The sequence below is a fragment of the Nesoenas mayeri genome (genome assembly GCF_963082525.1).
Source record: "Nesoenas mayeri genome assembly, chromosome: 10".
In the NCBI taxonomy this organism is placed as follows: domain Eukaryota; kingdom Metazoa; phylum Chordata; class Aves; order Columbiformes; family Columbidae; genus Nesoenas; species Nesoenas mayeri.
Window position 1 is genome coordinate 7,274,578 of NC_137560.1, and position 22,249 is coordinate 7,296,826.

At 45.1% G+C, this 22,249-nt stretch overlaps 1 protein-coding gene across 1 annotated transcript in view; it reads right to left on the reverse strand.

Annotated features, from left to right (window-relative positions):
- Nucleotides 1–22,249, reverse strand: part of DNAH1 (dynein axonemal heavy chain 1) — a gene marked incomplete at both ends in the record, with an annotated part of 68,388 nt that overhangs the window by 44,211 nt on the left and 1,928 nt on the right. The window contains 20 exon segments of the mRNA XM_080350581.1: nt 418–582; nt 1,482–1,694; nt 2,561–2,814; nt 4,681–4,879; nt 5,833–5,988; nt 7,022–7,163; nt 8,561–8,643; nt 9,426–9,545; nt 10,164–10,389; nt 11,680–11,873; nt 12,462–12,612; nt 13,374–13,672; nt 14,883–15,094; nt 15,909–16,066; nt 17,308–17,560; nt 18,054–18,060; nt 18,063–18,226; nt 19,647–19,779; nt 20,286–20,442; nt 20,897–21,071. Coding sequence (XP_080206707.1) covers nt 418–582; nt 1,482–1,694; nt 2,561–2,814; nt 4,681–4,879; nt 5,833–5,988; nt 7,022–7,163; nt 8,561–8,643; nt 9,426–9,545; nt 10,164–10,389; nt 11,680–11,873; nt 12,462–12,612; nt 13,374–13,672; nt 14,883–15,094; nt 15,909–16,066; nt 17,308–17,560; nt 18,054–18,060; nt 18,063–18,226; nt 19,647–19,779; nt 20,286–20,442; nt 20,897–21,071 — 3,461 coding nt within the window.

Sequence of the window (22,249 nt, forward strand, 5' to 3'; positions counted from 1 at the left end):
CCAGGCCACAGAAACAGGTGAAGGGCAGCAAAAGAGCCAAACAATGGCTCTAAACAATTTAAAAGGGTCGGTCTTGAGGAAGAATTGAAGGAGATATCTTATGGATTAGGACTATAGCAGGCCTGGGTCAAGAGTCATAAGAGGTAGGGAGTCTGTGTGCTGGGGAGAAGGTCTCTGGTGGGGCGGACAGCTTGGTGCAATGCATTGCGGGGAATGGCTGTCCATTTGGACACTAGAACAAAAGGACATGTTCCAAGAGAAGAAACCTAGCATGGCACCCTGGGAGAGGGTGCATGGCTCACGCAGGGCTGCTCATGCCCACACCATTACAAAGGCAACAACCCAAAGGCAGTTCTTGTGTGAGCACAGCTCCAAGGAATTTGGGATATCTGCATTGGCTTTCATCAAGACACGCACCTCAGGGTTTTCTTTAGCATTCTTCATGATGTTCCTCCACTCTGTATCCATGTCCTGGTAGCGCTGGCTTTCCAATGGGAGCTGTCTTTTGATGTCCTCTGATCTAAAGATGGGCTCCAAGTAGAGCCAAGAGCACTGGCAGTTCAGCCATTCCTCTAGGACATCCTAGTGGGACACAAAAGGAGCATATCGGGACACCATGCTATGAACCTGTTCAACAAAACCATTCAAACTGCACCAGAATGGGGTTAAAAAAAAAAAAAAAAGAAGAAAAAAAGAAAAGTAAAAAGAGGTGATGCTGCACTCAGACCTTCCACAATTCTAAAATCTACATGCAGCATCAGGAGCTGGAATTTCCTTCCCGAATAATTAATCCCTTTTGCTAATTGTTGTCAGCAGGTAGTTTAGAAATATGTGTAAGCCAATACTTAAGATCAAAGGGACTTTGTGGTGCTAAGTCAAATTTCTGTGGCTAGTGTTTCTGTATTTTACAGAAAAGAGTACTATGTGAGCACACAGTAAGACGGGGATTTTATTCGTGAAAAGAGCTTTCTTTTGTGGAAGAAGAATGAAAAATAATATGCCAGACTCTGCATTTGTCATATCCTCTCTGCTGCCTGATATACCTCAGCCCCAGCCATACCTACAGAATAATCCATGAAAACATCCTTGAACAACACTCTGAGTTAAGAGAATGAATGGAAATTCATTCCTCAAGACCTGTAAGAATCTGTAAGATTCACTTAGTATAATACATTTAGAGATACCAGTAGGGCTCTTCACAGCAATGGGAGAGTCCTGACCCTGCCAAAAAGCGCGGCGACAGATACTAAAAGAGTTGGAATTTCATCACTGCTGTTTGCAGAAAAAGGCTCTGAGATTTTATCCCCTATGTTATTAGAGTCAGAGGGCTTTGACAGGCCCTCTTCCTTCTTAAAGACTGATATTCTCTTGATAGTTGTCCTCCCAGTTCGCTAGAAGCAACTGCACAGTGTCCACGTTCAAGCATGGCAGCACAGCCCAGCTGCCTGCCTTCACCATGTGTGTGGGTAAGAAACCAATACCTGTGTTATCTTCAGCTTATTTTCCCATGTGCCCATCCTTTCCTCAAAATGTTTCTTGAACGGTGAGAAGGACATGCTCTGAACCATGACAATGTGATCATCTGTGAGCTGATTAACTTCATCAGTGTCTTTCAGAATAAAGGTGCCCGTGTCTTTGTAAGGCTCCACAGTAAAGAAAACTGAGTTCCATTCACTCTCCATCTTGTTGAGTGCCTGGAACAGAGGGACAAGCAATTTAATTTTCAGATACAGCCTTTGCAATGGTTTTCCCAGCTTCCACAACCCTCTAAATGTCCCGCTCTAGCAACTGACAGGCTTTTGCTCTTGGATTCCACTGGAAACTGCAGATGAGTGTTTAATGCATGACACACACAGCAACAGCACATTTCCTCTGCACTGCCCATGGACTCAACACCGAGGGGAGGGGAAAAAAGGGCAATTTCATCTCCAGGCCCATTTATGCTACTAGATGCACAGGGGCTGTCAGTGAAGTGTCTATTAATGATTACGGTTAATGACAGCTTTGTGAAAGGGGCAGCTACCCATTGAGAACTCGCCTGAGACTTCAGAGAACAAAACCTGCCAGAAGGTAATGACTTTCAATCAAGACCATCTTAGATCACATCTGAACTGGTGAACTGAAGCTGAAAGACTATCTAACCCACGAATTCCCAGAGCCAGCAAGTCTTCCCTGCATGTTAAAGGATTTCCCAACTCCGTTTCCAGTCACAGCTAATCCCTGACATAAGATTTGAATGGCAGAATGCAGACAATCAATTTATTTTAATTTAAACAGTCACTAATCCCACAGTGAGGTGTGAGACCCAACCGATGGATCAGCATAACCATCAGGCAGCACTGTTATGTTACAACTGAAATTCTATGCAAGGCAAAATTACTTCTTCTAGTGTGTGAACTCAGTTGCGTGGCCATTGCTCCTCTCTCTAAGGCCAGCAGCCTTTTCACTTGTGCTGCAGAATGTGTCTAATGCTCTGGGACAAAAGGAACATCACCCAAGGCAATGACTGCCTGCTCAACAGAAATGCAACCAAAGACACAGCAAGTCCCCCTCTCCTCACATTCTCAATGGCGTATTCCTTGCCAGCTATCTCAGCTACTTTGGTAATGCTCTCGATATGATCCAGCAGATTCATCTCCAAGCAGTGACCAACTGTCAGACTGGGTTCTGGCTTGATATCCATGTTAATTTCTTCCGACAGCATCTCCCAGTGTCGGCTTTTCATACCAGGATTGTTCAGCCCTTGAATTAAGGGGACATATGATTTGAAGTCTTCAATCTTGTCTCGAAACTCCGTTGCCACAGCCTGGCAGGCTTGCAGAGAGAAAAATAGAAGAACATCAGCAACACAGTGTGTAAGGATGTTTCCTTAAGGAACTCCCTAGAAGTTGTCCAAAGCCTGATGTGCTTGTAGACACATGGTAATAGGGTAGGTAAGCAACAGAAGAGCACACTGGAAAATGCAGGTTGAAGTAATGAGGACACAAGGGCTCTCTCTACGTGGCTAGTAAGCAAGGATTCACACCCACTCCCAGAAGCATACCTGCTTATTAGCCAAAAGTCTGTTCCAGGCAAGTCCATGCTAAGCAGGAGTGTGCCTTAGCCTAGAGCTCACCAGAAAACGAGAAGCAAACAAATTTATTTCCTTATACAGGTGGAAGCGTGATGAAGACCCATCTGCCAATAGATATTTTAGAAGCTCTGGTCTTCATTCTAAGATCTTAATTTCCTTAACAAGATCAGGCTGCAAGTTATCTCACACCCAGCTCAGGCGATCCTAAATAGAAGATGGACACAATACATAGGAGCTAGAAGTAGGCTAGGATTGCAGCCAGCTTTGGAAAGGGAAAGCACGCAGGAGACGCCTTGCCAGCCCATGGCCACACCAGAGCCAAAGACACTTCAGCCTCATAGGAGGGACAAAGTCAAGGAAAGGGCTTCACTCTGGGGGCATCCTGGAAGCCCATGTCTTAGCATTGTTCACATCATGTCCTTTTCCAGCTTGTGCTGTTGCGAGTAAAGCAACAGATATGCAAAGAACATGGGACTTGCTTCCTTTCCAAAATTTGGCTGCAGCACGTGCCTCCTTTCATTGCACCCTGCATGGCTGCACTGCACGTTCATGGCAAGGACGTGACCGCCTCGCACTCCCTGCTGGGTGGTCTGTGAACACAAGGCAGAGTCAAGGACGAGGCACATATTTCACCAGGTGCCAGGAAATATTGCAATGAATACAAGCAGGTATTCTTAGTATTTCTGTTTACCATAATGATTCATAGTTACTCACGCAACCACTCATCACCTCCTCCATTGGGGCTGATTCATGGCATTGTTTAAGAGTGAGTTCAAGTTTAAAAGGATGAATCAAAAATCTCCCACTGTAAAATATATTTCAATCTAAGCCATCTGGCAGGAGATTTTAGAATTAGCTCTAAAGAATGACCAACGCATCTCTGAGAATCATGGAATGGGAAGTTAAGCTGCAAGTGAAGTCTCAACTCCAGCTTTACCAGCAGCCATGATTAAAAGACCTTCATGTGGACTGCAAGGGCTGGACGCGATCATCTGAACTTCACACACATTCAGGCAGGAAGGAAAATGGTTATTACATTCCACAGATCATTTCCAGAATTTGCAGTTTCATTTTATTCACAAAAAAATCAAGATGTCTTCTGGCTTTCCACTAAATTCATTGGCCAATAGAGAAAACAATATTGGCCAAGAAAACAGCACCCGGAAGATCCGTATTTAGGTTCTTTTACTTCCTGGCTTGTCTAAGGGCTTAAACCCACCTGTCTAGCCACTGAGCCACATAGTAATTCTCTATCACAATTCTGGATTATATTACTTTATATAAATGAGTAACTATTAACTGCAACATAAGAGGGTGGGTTTTATTTTCAGTACTGTATTGGGAATTAGATATGAAAAGGAATTTGCAGCCTGGTTATTTCCATGCCAGACTGGTACTTCAAGCAGCAAACTAGCACCTAGATGTGAATCATCATAACTGCAGAAAAGAAGAGGAAAATAACTTTGCTAGCATTTTCTCAGCTGGCTCCATCACACACAACACAACCGTGTGACATCCTGACAATCCCCATTCAGAGCATTCTGTGACACACCTCACATCAAAATGCTGACATGGACCAACTTCCTCCCCCCAGGCTGCTTATCTACCTGGTGAATCCTTGAACTGCCTCACGCATTTTTGCATTGTTTTAGAAGATTCATTGACATTCTTTTCTAGCTGCTCTGCCTCAAGTTCCACAAGAGGATCATTCATCCAGCTGTTATGCCACTGCATCCAGTCTGACACTGTAGTCCAGAGATCATAGTATGGCTGGAAGTCCTTAACCATCTTGGATAGCGTACTGTACTTTGGAAAGAGAGAAAAAGCAAGCATAAGTACCAAGTGTATTCTCTGCATGACAGCTTGCATGTCAAATGGCCAAAAAAGCCACAGTTCTTTTTTTAATCTCAAGCAAGCAACAAGAAACATGTACTTCAGGAGCATGTATCAGACCACCTCCTGGGACCAGAATACAGATTCCAAGGGAGAACAACTAGCAAAGCTGGGCTTCACATTCAGACACATTCAGGCCAAAATGAAACATCCAGTGGAGCTGGGCCTGCACCATCATTCTGGTATGGAGAGCACTCTCTCCACTTGCCTCTACAAATGCTCTGCTGCAGAATGAGATTTTGATGGGTAGTCCACACACAAACAGTGAAAGCATACACTGCACATCATATCAAAACTTGGCTCCTTACAGTGAAGGAGAATTAACCATAGACTGAGAGGCAGGAGAGATCAGGTGAGCTCCACTTCTACTCTGCAGCCAGGCAAGGCTGGATGTGGATGACAATGATTCCTTGGCAGCTGAACAGTTACAGGCAAAACGGGTGTTTGCAACCACAGAACTGCTGCCTTAGGAGAACAGGCTGTGCTCCGAGCCCAGCCAGCTGCCTGCACACCGCTGTGCAGCCACTGCATTCAGGTCTATAGAACTGCAGTAACAGCCTTACAGACACTGATGCACTGCACTGCTGCTTCAGGACCCTCCCCATCCAATTCCTCCTCATAATCGTCACCCAGTGAGCACCCAAAGTCTCTCACAGAAGTAGCAATATCAGGCCCATGAACGTGGCATCAGCTCTTCTGCAGCACAGTGGAGTGACGGAGCAGTGTGGTCACTCTACAGGACCACAGAGCAGTTTTTCTGATAATGAGCATGAAGGATTCCTCCCTGTCTCATTATTTGCTCTACCTACTACCTAGAAGGCCCAAAAAAGATTAAGGATCCTGCAGATACAGGACCTGACACTTACTTTAGTAACTTTCATCCCGAAGATCCTTTCCCTGTTGTTGTAGACATTTGCCAAATTCTGAAGCTCCTTCAGCTGTTTCTTGACCTGCCTTGCTTTTTTGGCCAAATCATGAGCTTGATTAGTGTCCACGGTGACAGAAAAGCCATATACAATCAGCTGGAAGAGAAACGGCAGGCATGAGATGTGGCTCTGAACCTGAGTGCTGCCTCTGGAGACACAGCTTCCTGGTGTGCTCTTTGTTACATTCAAAGGTAAGATTCTTATCCTCACAATTTCACCTCTCCTAATCCAGTTCCACTTCTGTTTAGACCATGGAAGTGGTGAGGAGAAGCAATAACCACTGGCCAGGCGGTTCAAAGTGCAAGTGTGAGGATCAGCTGCTTTTTTGTCTTTGTGACAATAGCTAATTCCTGAGGAGAAGAAGCAGCAAATCTGTGCTCAAAATTCTTGCTACTGCATTTATACTGTAATTAGTTACAGAATCAGTGAAGCAAAAATGATAGCTCTACTAAGTCACTCGTTCATTTCCAATCCGTCCAGAGCTTCTCCAATAACTTTTCTGTCTTGTCTTGGTGGCTTGGTTTTGTCTGTCTGTTCAGTGTTGGGGTACTATCATTTTGGGAGGTTATTTCCAAGATAATCTAGGTCACTAATCACAGCCTTTCCCAGATGGCTTTTTTTTTTTCCTGTATTTAAGGGTTTCTGGTGAAAAATAAAATTCAAACTCTTTCAGCAGAAACCAGAGGTTATCTCAGCTCCAAAACTCTGCTATTGTTTCAGGATCTTTCATGCAAGATGAGTTCCATGACCGAATGCTGCATTTTCCCCCTTGATGGCAGCACACCATGGGAGATGCTCTGCAGGGAAGTGAGTACACGAGAAAGAATAAGGCGGTGCCTGTGTTGCCTGAGTACCAAGAACTGGAATAGTGTGTCTTGGTGAACACCTTCCCAGTGAAAAATCAGTATTTCTACCCAGAATATCATCTTTCACACAAAAATGAAACTCCTAATCAAAAGCCCAACTTCCGAGAAAAAAAAACAGGGAGGAGGTGGTAAATTTTTGTCCAACAGCATATTGACCTAAAAATTCATCTGACTAAAATCTCATCTGAAAGTTTCCCATCTAGCTGACCACAAGAGCTTCACGGCCCCCTTCTCTGGACAGTTTATTGTCAGGGGCTTAATACCTGCATCTCCTCCAGTTTGTCTTGAAACACGTTCTGATCTATGGCCTGGATTTTGCGAAATTTTTCTTCATCCTCCAGGTGCTGGAGCTGAATGGACTCAGTTTGCAGAGCTATTTTGTGTGGCCAGTGTCTTGCAGCCCACCTGCACTCACATGATATAACAAAACAAACAGAAAAAAAGAAAGGAGGAGGGAGAGAGAGAAGCTTTTTGAGCATATGTTTGAAATGCTGAAAATAACAGAATGAGAAAGCCAAATCCCACCAAACAAGGAAGCTTTACAACAACAGAAACACATGTGGTTTCAACAAAACATTTTTCTCCAGCTTGTCTTGTTGATATGCAGTTCTTGTGACTAGGCTATTCAACTGGAGAGGGCTGGGGAGAAGTGGAGGGCCTTTTTAAAAGGAACAAATCCACTATGCTACTGAAAAGCTAGGAGACAGAATAACAGTTGCCATCCAGAGGGAATGTCTGTCTTTGAATGCATTTACAAGGAACTGAAAAAAATGGGGTCAGAATCTTGGCTTGCAGCTTTTCAGGGCTACTGAAGAAGCCATTCCCATTCAGTAGGGCAGTGAGGGGCCAGGGTAACCCCGAAACAGCAAAGCTCTGGCTGGCCAGGCTTCTGCAGAGCACCCTGGGGAACGCTGGGTAGATATGGAAAAGGCTGTGCAAAGCAGCTGCTTATGCCAAGGCAGATCTCTTGGATCTTACCCGGCCCTGGCCCAACCATTACTCTATTTGGACTTGTTAGCTTGTGTGCAGTGCCCGACACAAGCTCTGCAGCGTTACGCTTGAGCTCACACCCCTCTCAGAGCCTGGGGATGAAGCAACCTCCCACCTGCATGTGCCAGGTCTGGTTGGTGGGCGTACAGCTGTATCTGTGCTAAGCTGTCCTAGAACTGAGCTACTTTCCCGTGGTTTCTGTGCATTTTTTGGACCGTGCATCCCATGTTTCTAGTTTCAGGAGCACTCTGCAGGTACTGAGGTTGCAGACACACTGGACTGTCCAGGCTATATGAGAAGTGCTTCCAGGACTGAGCTGACTTTAGAAGCTGTGTAGCTGTGAGTGCACTCTGCTACTGGGGCAAAGCCAGCCCCCAATTTGAATAGTAAAATAATAAAACTAAGAGGAGACTGCAGGGAAAAGAAATGCAACAGTAATACAGGGTTCACATTCCTTCCTATTCCTAAGAAAACCCTGAATGTTCCTACCTTGGAAGTGTTCATTCAGATTCTGACACAGCCTAAACCCTGTACTTTGTAACCTTGCAAATGACTCAAAAAAAAACCCAAAAGAGCTTTAATACCTTAAACAGGTTAATAGCTACTGGTTTGCCTTGTCCTCAGGCCAGAAGGCAGCATAAACCCACACTTATCTATAAACTGCATTTTAAGGATTCAGTGCTCATGTAGCCTGAGAGGCACTCGAAAGTTCTGCTGGAACCCTTGATAGACACATAGCCCCTGAAGCACCGAGAGCAGTAATTGCTGCAAAGCATCCCACTTTGACAGTGGGAGAAATGCCTTGTGCTCACATGTCACTGAAATCTTCGTCAGTAAGTTTGTAAAGGAATTCCTCTAGGACCTTGTAATCTTCCACGACTTGATGAATCAGTTCCTGCACAGGGTGAGAGAAAGACACAAAAAACCAGACACCTTTAGACCATACTGATTCCAACTGTCTGGTGTACACCTCATTTTCAAGAGATGCTTTTGAAGGGCGTTAGTCACACAAGCTTAACGTGATGTAGGCTGCTTCAACAGGAATGGATTTACAATCCCTTGTTCTGCGAATGATCACGCCATTGTCACCCTCTGTTCTACATGAATGAAGTGTGACCGAGTGGATAAAGTGCTGGACAGAAATTCAATGTTTTGGGTTATCCTTCAGGTTCTTTCCTTGACCTGGACAAGTGAGCTTACAGCTTGATGCTTTTGTTCGCCATTTGTTCAGCTGAGAGAAGACCTACACTTCAAATAACTTTGAAATAACTTGGCACTAGAATATCCTATTAGAAGAAATACATTAACAGCAATATAGGTATTTGGTAGCAGAAATATCTTCCTGAAAACAACAATCATTTTTAGAAAACAGCTATTCAGTAGACAAATGCATAATGGATCATGAAGATAGCAAAAAGCACACTTTTCTGTCTTTTAGGAAAGATTTTTTACTGCTGTTTTGTTTTGAATAGATATTTAAATTCATGATATTTGTATTTAAAAGTACAAATCTTAGAAATTACAAAACTACAAAGCCAGAGATCTTCTGGCATTGCATGCAATGACATCGAAGCAAAAGAACCTGGAGTTCTGCTTCTGAGACACCACACATTACATTGACAAATTTCCTCCTCCCTTCTCCCAGGGTCCCCTGTCCACAAGGAGAGCGCGTCCTACCTCCTGCACAGCCAGCTGCTCAGGGACCCCCTTCATCCACTCCCGCAGCTCTGCCAGCTCCTCGATAATGTTTGGTTTCTCATGCATTTTGCAGCTGACAGCTTTATATACATCACAGATCTACAGGAGGACACAGCAGAGAAAAGACCATCAAAAAGTCATTAATTGTTAATGGACAACCTGCCATAATCCACCCACTTCCCATTCTGAAGGTGGTCTAAAGTGATGAGTACACAGTCCTGTTCCTGTTTCTGCAGTCCTTCTCCATCCTTCTCATTTGAGCTCAAATGGAATGAGACTGCCAAAAAAAGAGGAAGAGGAATCGCAGGTATGTAGTTGAAATGATGACAATAACAGATTTAGACAACCCTCTGGCAGAGGCAGTTGTCTACATTCCAGTTACACTCAGAGCAAGCAGAAGGACCTTCCAGTTGTCTCCTAGGCAGATCTTTTCAATCCACCACACGTTTTTATAAGATGGCAGGGTCTTGAAGAATTTCATCTCAAGAGGTACAGCTTTCAGGTTCATAATTTATTACGTATATTTAATACCTGATTTGATTGAGTCTGCACATCTTCTCTCTAGAAGTTTTTTAAAATAATCACTCTGACACAATCTTTAAAATGTCCTCATTAATGTGGCCTCAGTTGGCATCTTTTGACCATTTCACAAACACAGCAACTTCAAAAGCCAAAGGACAAGACACTAACAAATGTCTATTGAACAAGGTAACTTACATTCTGCACCTGCAAATGCAGGTTTTTAGCAAGTAAGTCCAACATGGAAGTGGCAAGTGCTTTGTATTTTTTGCACAGATTTCGCTTAACATCTTCTGTGCTGACATGGAAGGGACCAATGACAATAGAACGAGGCAAACTGTTTTGCAGGTTCTCCTTTTCAGACAAGTACGTGTTTACTATAGTCATCACCTCCTGGGCAGATGGACTTTGCTCTTCATATTCTCTATAAATAAAAACACCAACAAAAAAAAGGTAATGTAGACCTTAAAATTACTTCAACATCCAGGCTGTTTGTAGGATGTCCAGATGTGTCCATCCAAAGGATTAAGATATGAAATTAATAACAAGTATGTTTACTGTTTTTAAAACATGCTTCTATTGAAATATATACAGCTTTCTGCAAGTACAGACTGAGAGGGTACCAATGCCTTCCAGACCTTACAACCAAAGATATGCTGGCACAGGAGGTGAGGAGCTTTGACTGAGCATGGGAAGCTATAGTAGCAAAGAAAGTCCCTCTGTTTGGGTGACCAGCCTGCACTGAAAGCTCTGCTTCAGTGTCTTCACTGCTATGGCCACCAGTGCCGAGCAGAGGAAGCCAGGCTGCCTGCGCCTACCTGCACGGCAGCTGTGCCCACACAGCCGTGCAGACAGGCCCCCAGCTTCAGAAGATGTCTGTATGAGAAGACATGGAACTGGTATGTAGCTGAGGAACTTTACTGGGGAGCAAGGGAAGGGATAGAGTCAAATCTGCAATGGGTTTTAGCAACAGATCTGAAGCAGAAAACATTTCAGCTGCAGAAAAGGAGTGGAAGAAAGAGATAAAAGAGGTAATAAGGTAAGAGGAGAGGGAGAGGCAAAATGAAAGCACTGGGGTAAACAGGGCGAGATCAGGAGGCACCTTGGGGGAGGGCAGGTACTTCAGTGTGTTCTGGGAAGAGACAGGAATTTCTCAGACTGGGTTTTTAAATTATTAGACTGGAATAACAAAAGAGAAAAAGCACTTAAGTCCCACGGTTTGGAAAGAACATGAGGGCTAAAAAGAAGACCACTAAAGTGGCAGAAGCTAAAGGACAGCATAGGTGCAAAGAGTTTTGGCAGTAAAAACAACAAGACTGAAACAAAAGAAAACATCACTTTCTACAGAATGTTACCAGCTGGAACAGACGCTATTTGAGGAGGTCAGAGTCAAGTATGCTAACTGGATTTTCAAATAGGATGAGTCACTTTCAGGGCCATTAATATAGCCAGTTATACTTACAAACATGACAGGAATGCAACTGCTGTCAGAGCCAGGAAGAAATTCTCACTGTCACCAGTGTCCTCTAAAAGCAGGGACCACTGCCCACGGCTGATGGTTGCCTCTGGTGGACACCTGATCTTGCATCTGAGGTACATCATGCATATCCATGGTCTCGGAACAGGTCTCACATTCTCAAGCACATCCACACAACAGCTTCTGAAAAGACTTGCCATTTGGGCTATAGAGGTGCCTCCATCAGAGGCCACTTACCTGAGGAAGTACTCGATGTCATTGTTATTCAGCTCCAAGAACTTCTCGTATCTCTTGGCATAGGCTTGGAGAGGGATCAGTGCCTTTTGAATGGCAGACCACACAGTCTCGCGGAGTTCTTCCACTTCTGGTTCGTGCAAGTCCACCGAGTTCAGCAAGGGTGTGCCTGTGATACCCATGCTCTCCAACACATACTGGAAGAGGAAGGAGAGAGGTCTGTCAGCACCAGCAGAGCTAACTGTGTGTCCTCAGGAGAGCGGCGAGACAATACCTAGTGGCACCTTTGGGAAGTCATGCAGTCCACCCTTCCACATCGTGTCAGGAGTTGTTTTATCAGTTTAATGTCACCTCCCCAAAGAAGGAGGATCTCAGGAGTGAGATAGAGCTTTGACAGTAACAGGCAGAAGGACATATATGCAGAAAAGATCTGCACCAGACTGATGACACTGGAAAAGTTGCTGTTTCCTTGATGAGTCTGCTTTTACCAGCTGCCATGCACTTCAGGCAACCAGGCTACTTAGGACACGTCTCCACAGAACCTGCAGCACCCAAGCAGAGACAGCAACCCCATAAAACAACTACAGGGTTGCAGAGCTTGAAGAAATCCTGTCAGAACAGAACTGCATTAGCACAGTCCTGTGCCCAAACTAATGTAACTGGATTCCCCACTACCTACTTCTGGAACTGTTTCCCTCAGTATGAGCTCGGGGGTGTCTATGCCAAGCTGCAATGCACTGAGGAGACTTGCAGAGCTCTGCCACTGTTGATGCAAAAGAGTTCACCTTCTCCAGTTGTGGGACAGTGTGAGTCACCAGGATTCCCTTGTTGAACAGAAAAATGAGGGACTTCTCAAAGCTCTCCACAGGGGGGCTGAAGTGAACACCGCTGCTGTCTAGCACAAGGTCTGTTTTAAAGAGTGGATTTCTTTGAGGCCTGCAATGGGAAGAAATAAGGGAAAACAGGGATGCTTTTTGAGACAACAGCATACACCTACATTGCTCTCGTGCGGATAGCAAAATGCTTACTGGACAGGAAAGGAAAGCAGAAGAGAGGACTGTCCCATGCAGATGAAGGTACAAAACATTGAGTTCTGAAGTTATCAGTAAAGACATTGAGACCTCTCATCTACCAAAGGCAAAGGAACTGTCAATCACAACATACCAGAATCCCCAAAAGTCATAACTTTATGTTGAGAAAATTGCAGATGCTCTTCAAACTAGGCATCCAGCATCTCCAATATGCTTTCAAATTCATCTAAATCAATGCTGACCAGAAGAAAATTCTAGGCACTGTGACAATTTTGTATTCTTGACAGATCCCAGGCTACATCCTACTCCTGAGATTTAATCCAAGAATGGAATTAAGCAGTCATGCCTCCTGGTATTCTTCTTGTCCTCCAGAAGAAGCTGGCAGTAAATATATGCTCCCTCGAGAATGCTAGAAGTGGGTAATCTTTACAACAGTATGACAAAGTAGCAGACCTTGGTTCTGATCACTAACAGCAACTTCAAATCTTCACTAACAGAACAGCCAGTTCTGTGACATTCTTCTAGACTCAAGTAAATGTGTCCGGTAGAGGACTGGGGGAACAGCCCCGCCTAAACCCCCGTACAGTGCAAAGCTTGCTTGCAAAGACGAACAATGCTACAAGGCTTTTCTGCTCTTTCTCTTCTGTTTTTCTTCCCTTTCCTTACCTGTAGGGACTATTGATGAGATCATCTCCCCATTCCATGTCCTCTGAGCAATTCAGGATACCATGGCAAGCATCCAGCAAAAGCTGGGTGAAGCTGATCAGTGAGTTCTGGACCAGATAGCGCACAGAGTCCTGAAGGATGAATTTGATCCGCATCATCAACTTATGCAGTTTGGACATCTGGTAGAGATCCCAGTCGTCCTGTTCCAGGTCATACAAGCCTTTGCCTGAATCTCTCAGGTTGTTCTTTATTGCAGTCTTTAGAGTATTGATCCAAGTGTCCTTGAGAAACATCTGAACCTAGGGCAAAGAAACAAAGCAAGCTGTGTTATCCTCCAAGGACTGATGGGAAAGCTGCTACCTGGAACTGCTGGACCTTCCTCTGCTCTGAAAGGCAACTGTTCTCTCAGAGCTGCAGCAGCTCAACAGTAGCTCTCAAATCCATGCACACACACGTGGCATCTGAACCTGGCCATATATCTCCTTCACCGACAAAAGACTTACAAAAAGAAAGCCTGATATTAAAAAGCAGGAGTACTCAGTTCTTCTTTTTTTTTCTTATGTACAGTGTTTTCTTTTTGTTCTCTTTTCTATAGAGCAGTATGCCTGGAGCAGCCTGTGTCAAGGTCCCTCAAAAAAAGTTGTATAGACAGTATGATGAGCAAGTAAAGGACAGAATGTTGTCTTCTCTTGACAAGCGAGGAGAAAGAGTGGAAGAAGCCAAGGGCAACAGCAGTCTGCAGCGTTTTAATTTATTAAAATACCACCAAGTGTCACTTTTGCTCCACAGGCAGCTGCTGTTTGTGTGTAATAAAATAACCTCAGTCACTAAGTGGATGACAGCACAGCCTAGCTGAAACAGCATGGGGCTGGGAAGGACCCGCACATGCCCTCTGCCATTGATTTACTGTGTAACCCTGCCCAAGCTACTCTGTATGGCCACATCCAGGGTGCGATGTGCTGCCCTCATTTAGAGGACATGAAGATCTTCTGGCGAGAGTTACCACAGAGTTGCAAATTTTTGTCCTAGTCTGCTGGCATTGCAAGCAGAGTAATTTAATTAAGTACATAAAGAACATAGAGCGTAGAAAAGCATTAGCCCCATGGGTGCTTCAGGAGAAATGAAAGCTCTTGTGCCTTGCAGCTGGAGGGATAGGGAAATAAAAAGAAAACAAAACAAGTGGAAACTTTCGAGCGCCAAGTAGGACTGCTACCTGTACGGAGACCAGGAAGAGGAAAGAGGAGCTGTAGCCCTCTGCGGCCACTTGCTCAAAATATGACTGAAAGCACAGTCAGCATTGGCTGATGCCAACTAGGGGGCAATGGCTCTTTCAGCCCTTTCTCCCCACATCCCAATAAATTTGACACACGCATGCAAATCCCTCCCTGCCTCACCCAAATATCTCCTTTGAAGGCTCATCCATTTCCAGGGAATCGATCAGCAGCTGCTGCACCTAACGCAGGCTGAGAGCTTTGCTGGCTTCTCCACGTGTTCACCCCCCATGCTCACCTGGGTGAAGGTCTCAGTCTGGATCTGCTCAAACTCCTCCAAGCAGACATGCTCGGTTAAGGCCGAGTTAAACAGAGACATGGCGGCTGCCTTGTTGCACTCATCTTGCACCTGTATAAGGAGAAGGATGACTTCTGGCCTGGTCAGGAGTGAGAGAAAGTTGAAATTTGCTCGTTGTTCATCAAAAGGATAATCTGGGATGGATACGAGCCCTGGTACCAAAAAAAAACCACCAAAAAATAAACACGTTATTGCCTGCAACAGCCATCCCAGCTTCTGTCTTGGAGAAAGAGTACAGCTCTCTTTTGGGACAGCACTCACGAAAAGGACTCTACTCCAGTGCCCAAGTCTTATCATGGAGCAGTCTCAGCAGAGGGCTGGGTGAAAGAGACATTCTGCAGCCTCCCATTAGGGGCTGAGAGACCTTCTCAGTCCCTGATGTTCTTGAGGCTTTGACTCATGAAGTTTCCATGAGAAAGAACACTGGACTTGAAGAATCTTCCTGCTAAGGCTTCAAGGCACAGCTGAGTCATCTCACCTGTGAGAGGCCACCTGTGAACCACCTCAAGGCATTCCAAACTTTGGAAGACTGAAGTGCAAAAAGTACACCTCCTCATCTTTTACTGTGGTCATTTTCCTCCAGTTCGGAACTCTAAAAGATCCTGAGTCCCCTTTCATATCTGAGGTATGCCATGGCTGAGCACAGCAAAGGAAAGGTGGCCGGTCCCAGCACAGTGCAGAGCAGAAGGCAGTTAAGCTAATTACGCTGCCATGTATTTGGTGCCATTAAGGCTCCACTTGCAGAGTTACTGCAGCTTGGCTGGTGGATGGTAATATGAATGTGCAAATATACTCTAAAAATGAGCACGCATACTCGAACATCTCATATAATCTCCTTCTGGTTCCCCTTATGAGCTTTAATCATTAACATGAACCTGAGAGTTTCTGCAACAAAGCCTGAATCCTATCAAAGACAAGAGGTCCTATCACCATGCTGAGTTCAAACTGCTTCCCTGTGTCCCATACCTTTCTCTGGTACTTTCTCCTCCTCTTTGTCTGGCAGGGTGACATAATAAAACGTCTGAGGTTTGGAAGAGACAACTCTGTCGAAGATCATCTTGTTCATGGTGCGTTCATAGTCTGATCTCACTTCTTTCTCCAGAGGGCACACACGGCCTAACACCCTGTTACAAGACATGGAAACAATGATAACCCACAGTGTCTGAGCAGAAGTATGTCTGCAGCTTTGCTGCAAACCCCATCCCTCACTCATTCCTCCTGGATTTGCTAGCCTAGAAGCTCACCTACTGCTGAACGCATCAGGAGAGCTGTGCAGACACTGAAGCAGCCAGCAAAGCTATCAGCTGGACACTTCATGACAGAGGCAAGTGGGCCCTAGGACTTGGACGACAGCCTTCTCCAGTGTCTTTTCAGATCAAAGCAAAATCTCCACTGGCAGTGTGCAGGGGAAAAAGCGTTACAGAGAGAAGAGGAAAAGACTAAGAACTGAGGAAGCCAGTTGGTAGTTCTGGAAAAGCTGGGCTCTATGAGCTGTCTTCCCAACTGTGGAACACGACACCAGTTTCCTCAGCCAGAACACGTGTATAAGTGCTGAAACCCTGCTCCGTTTGCCCTATAAAATCATCATCTTTCACCTCAAGCAGGCAGAGTACTTTTCTTTATGCCTCTATTTCTGCTCACAAACAGAGACTAATTACTCTTCCACTCTCTAGTGTAGGCTGGCAGACCATGCAGCGCTTCACACCTCCTTGTCTCTGAGCAGGGCAATCAGTCATGGCTGATTCCCAGCGACGCCACCAATGGCTCATGATTCATCAGCCCGGGGACTCTTAAAACACGTTCCTGATATGAGCTGCATCTCAAACAGACACTTGATTATATTCAGGTAGAGATCGCCTGTTCTGTTTGCTTCACTCTGTGCAGATCTTCTTTTGATTTGTTTTAGCAGCTGTTAACAGGTAGAAGAGTCACCAGCAGACAAACACCGACTCTGGGGACAACTGGTGGTCTGTAGATCAATTCAGCAGTGACTGATCTGTTCCCTGAAAGCAAGGTCAGCCAGGCCATTTCTGTCCAGCCTTCCTGCTGCTGAAGGACGCTCAGCTGCAGGTGAAAGCAGGGCTCAGTGCATCTGCATAAGAAGTACATCTACTTCATCTGGGAACACTGACAGATCACTTGTTCTGTGCATGTGTCCCTGGGCTCCTGTCCTACCTACTTCTGATACCGCTCTGGGCAAGAGGGTGGTGTGCATGTGCGCAGCCTGGAAAACAGATGAGATCCACAGTCTCTGAGTTGGATGCCCAAGATGTGTCTCCATTGTCACTCATTTTGTAGCCCTATGAAGCCCTACAATGTTAACAGACTGAAGGCTGAGACCCCAGACATGTACTTGATGCCTTACCTCTCCTCTTTCTCCAGCCTGGGTGTTTGCAAAGCCAACAGCTTCATACGCTCCAGCCATTCCTCACTGATGCTGTTTAGTCCATCTATGGGCATACAGTCCACATACAGGTTATACCGGAGCAGCGCCTCTGTCTTCTTACGCAAGCTGTGAGCATCAACTACCCGCTGTGCAAACACCTGGGGATCTTCGGCCAGAAACAGGAGGCAAACTCGTGGCACCCAGTACTGACAGGACAACAGTGGCGCTCTTCCTGGGAAGTGAAAGGAAAGCTTATAAGGGCTTACAGGGAGCGCAAACCTCAGAACGGCTTTGCAATGCTGACAGCAGCTTTTTGATGGACAACATAATTGGGCTGCCTTACTGGAGATCAAAATGAGGGGCCAAAGCTGAGGAGCAGGAGACAAAGAGCATGGAATTAGCAGCATCTCCAAACCTTTCTAAAGAGGGGTACTTCATCTTAATCTATCAACATACCACCACAAAACGGCATTGGCCCAGAAAAACCATTATTTAGCTTGTTTTGAAAGCAGGAAAGATGGGAGACAGAGAAAAAGGAAAGGTGTCTTTAAAGGGATGGCTTCAAACAGGTTGTCAAATTAGGATGCGGAGTTCTCTCCCCTGGAGGTTTTTCCAGACAGGTTAAACAGACACATCAAGACTGATAACACGGAGAGGAATTAAATTATGTCTTTCCCATCTTTACCTGGGACCAGAGTAATGGACTGGCTCTCAAAAAGCCTTACTTGAAACATACCTTCTGGAGTCATTCCTCCATTGAGGATGGGTCTCCCTGCTTCATCCCGCACTAGCCCATTCTTATCTGTTTTATGGACCAAGTAGAGCTCTGTCTTCTTGTCATAATCCAGAACACCAACATCAATCCAACTGTAGATTAACTTTTGGCTTTTGGAGTCCTCTGAGAGAATCAAGGATTAAAACAGGGTTAGTCCATTCTTCTGGAGGCTACAGCAAATGGACTTTCCTGATCAGAGTGGTGTGGCTACAGTCAAATCCATTTACTAGCTTGAAAGTCGGTCAATCTCACATAATTTCTATTGTGATCAATGAAATCATGAACTCAGGTCTTACAGCTTAGCATTTTCAACTCTTCGCACACACCAGAGCCCTCCATTTCCTTCCTCTTACCTCTGGGGGTTTCCTGTTGACCACCCTCCCACCGCCCGCTTCAGGCACTCCCACTCACTCTTTGCAGCCACAGTCTCATATTTGGGTCCTGTACACCCCTACCTCCTCTCTTTCAGCCCATACCTGGGGACACCTCTGCCTCCCGATTCCTTTACCCCTTGATCCAGGGGCCCTCTTGACCTACAGGGATCCTATTCTCCTTTGCCATGTGTAGCTCTGGCCCTGTGTTGTCCTCCACAATGAGTCCTCATTCTTCTAATTGGGAGTGGGCGTAAAACACTGTAACTTCTCCCCCAGCTTATTATTTCTCTGGGTCATTCTAACTCTTAAATGTCTGGATCCTCTTAAATGCTGAGAGGTGCTGACCAGGCAGATATATAAAGATATTGATGTCAATATAGATACAGGTCAGGACAGTGTTATACTGAAGATGAGAATGGATGTTAGTGGTCCCATCTCCCCAGGGCCTAGAGGGTCCGACCATGTGTGTGCAGAACAGCCCATCCCAGTTGGGCAGCGATCGGGTGCAATGCCCCCACAGCAGAACTCAGCTATCACATGCTGGCTGCCCCATGATCCACACAGCTGCTGTTTTATGCTTATGTTTTGCAGACAGCCAAGCCTCTGGAGGTTGGCCCCAAGCTGCAGTTAGTGTGAATGCCTGTTCTTATGCTTTAAAGCTAAAACAGATGTGTTGATATGAACTGCAGCCACAACTGGGCACGTGTACCTGGTGATGCCTGACTGGGAAGGCTCTGAGTGACAGGAAAACAATAGTGATCCACGCGACTTAATTTGCCGCAGAGTTACTACTTGGATTTTCACTGCAGTCTGAACTTGACTTCTGATCCTGCACTTGCAGTGAAATCCAGGCAGAACATGTTGTGTTCAAGCTAACTAAGTAAATTCATGATGACACCTACATATCAATAAAGCTAAATTTTGACTTAACTGACTTCCAGGAACAAAAACGGGAAGGGGAAAAAGCAAAGGCTACTTTTAAAGAAGTGGAAACAGTCCAGAGCAGCACCAACAGCCACTAAGATCCCTGGTCTCTGTCTGCCTGAGCCTGGTCAGAATGAGTTATTGCTTTTTCTGCTATTCAGAGCTGCATTTGTCAGAATCTACATGTTCCCTCCTGCTGAACAGGCTTGTAATTGTTACTGTTGGCTCATTCATTCAAGCTTTACCATGTCCCAGTACATCATCAGTAGGTAAAAGAGCTTTTCCCGGCACTGGCTTTCTATCACAAGATCCTGGCTCCAGTCCTAGCGAGATCCACTCTTCTGGAGTTCGACAGTCATACTCCTTGTTGTCAAATATCTAGAAAGCCAGGACATGAGTGAAATAAAATCTTACTTCAGAGAGAAGAAAATACCTGACACAAAATTTCATGAAAGGAAAATTAATATGCAGTTCCCAAATGGGCTACAAAAAGAGAATACAGTCCAGGCGGAAAAGCTTTTCTCAATAATCTTCTCCCAAACAGCAATATCTGTACCTCTAGCTCTTTCCTAGGGAGCAGAGATCACCACCTAGAGAGCTCTCACACAATACTACTACTGACTACTGCATCCAGGAGGAAACACGAGACAACAATTTTTCTTTGGATACATAAATGACAGTGAGGAGCATCCTCAAGGACTATTAGTTCTGATGGAAGTTGTGGGCACCCTGCAGAAGACGTTCAGCATCTTGCAGAGACCCTTCAGGGCCCAAATCTGCTCTAACGCAGGTTTATTGCTTGTTGTATCAGTGATGCCTGTGTCCTGCAGTTCTCAGAAACATCCTGTGGTATGAGCAGTGAGCTAGATCACATGCTCTCTTACCTTTAACGGGAGGTAGATGGGAAAGATGGGATCTGCCCTCTCTGCAATAGTTGGCATATTGTCAGGATCATAGTGCCTTGGCATCAGCTGATTGGAGTCTATCCCCTTGCTGGCTAAGAGCTGAGCAATATCAAAGCTGAGATACAGACGTCTTCTCCTGTTTTAAAGCAGATGAAGAACAACCTCTTAATGTGCCTAGAAGGGCTCCCACGCCTACAGCTCCACTTTTCGGTCATGCGCCCCATACGTGTATAGTTCTTCATCTATAGAACAGAAATAGTTCAGTTGGAAGGGACCTACAATGGTCATCTAGTCTAATTTATAAATTATATAGATGTACTACTGTACTAATATATTATGCACATTATAGAGCAGACATAAAGAAATTAAAAAAGAATGAGAAAAAGATTAAATAAATGCTATTATAAAAAAAATAATCTTTTATTCCCACATCCCATGGAATTGTCTTGTACACTCCTTGCAGTGTGCACGCCCCCACTTCAGAGACCACTGCTTTACAGGATAGTGTTTTCCTTCAAAGCAAAAATCAACACCCTAATCTGCTGTCTCCATTCCATAGCGATGTCTCTAGCTGCCTCCTGGTTACTTACCTCTCTATCTCAACCCTGCGAGGACATTGCCCTGGAAGCACCTTGAAGGCAACCTGCACTTTGGGCTGGAATGACTGTGCTGGGAAATCTGACTCGATGAGTTTCTCAGTGGTTGGTCCAATCCTTTGCTTATCCAGGATACTTGCAAAGTCCTCAGGCATCTGGAAGGTTGTGACTAAGAGACAAACATACGTCTGAAACCACCAGACATCACTCTGCTTTACATCCACACACACAGGAGGACTGTGCTGTCTCCAGGGCTGTCAGCAGAAGCCACTTCACTGGATTTGCGAGAGAAATCAAACAGACACCAAATGCAAAACAGAAAGGAAGACCTTTTTTCCTTCTGCAATAAGTCGTTATGGTTTTCCAATATTGAAATGATGGCACAGAAGCAGCCTCCACTGAGATTTACTATCACACACCTTATTATGAGGCCAGGAACTGACCTGGCTCTAAGGAGCTCTGTTCTGTTCCCAGCTTTGCTACAGCCTCTCGGTGTGATCGTGGACAAGCCACTGTCTCTAGTGCATGGCCTCCCTCGCTCTCGGAAAGGGGCGGGGATCCCTGCCTCCCCGGGTGCTCCGAGACCAAGAGTCAGTCGTAGCTGGGAAGAACTTGGTCAAGATGGTGATAAAGGGCTTGTGAATACTGCAGGAGAGAACAAGCCGCTCAGGTCATCTTTATATGAAGTTGCTATTCATGCCTTACTTGGGACAAACCTCTCCTCAGTTTTTCCGAAGCGAACCTCCCACTCACATCAGCAGTGGTGTGAGAAAACATCGAGTTAAACAGCTAACAATCTCACGATTTGGCCAAACGTTCTGAGCGGAAATTTGGACTAAACAAAAAGTATACATTTCCAAGAACTGGCTCAAATTAAACCGTGTCATTTACCCCATAAATAAAACAAACTGTTTATATTGCTAAACAAGCCACAAATAATAGAAGAGCAGCAAACTGGGAATTTGAAACTTAACCTAAATGAAGTAATTGCATGCAAGCTTTAAAAGCACTATTCCCTACACAGAGATAAGCGTTGAGCTAAAAATAGATTTCAGTGGAGTGAGAGCTTTTTATTTGATGAACTTTCACACTTTACAAGGAGAGACTTAAGGTTCTGGCTTGTAAGCAGGTATTTTGGATGTCAAGCTTTGGGCCCAATCCTTCACCCTGCTCCATGTGCTTCTGCTTGCACCATGGATGCGACCCCTTGATTTCAAAGTAATTGTGCAGAGCAGTCAATAATCTGAAGCCAGGCATGTTTCAGGACGATCAGGAATAGAAAGGGTCCAAGAGGTCATTCCCTTGCCCTTCTTAAATGTCCCCTGACACAATCCCCATAGCTATCCT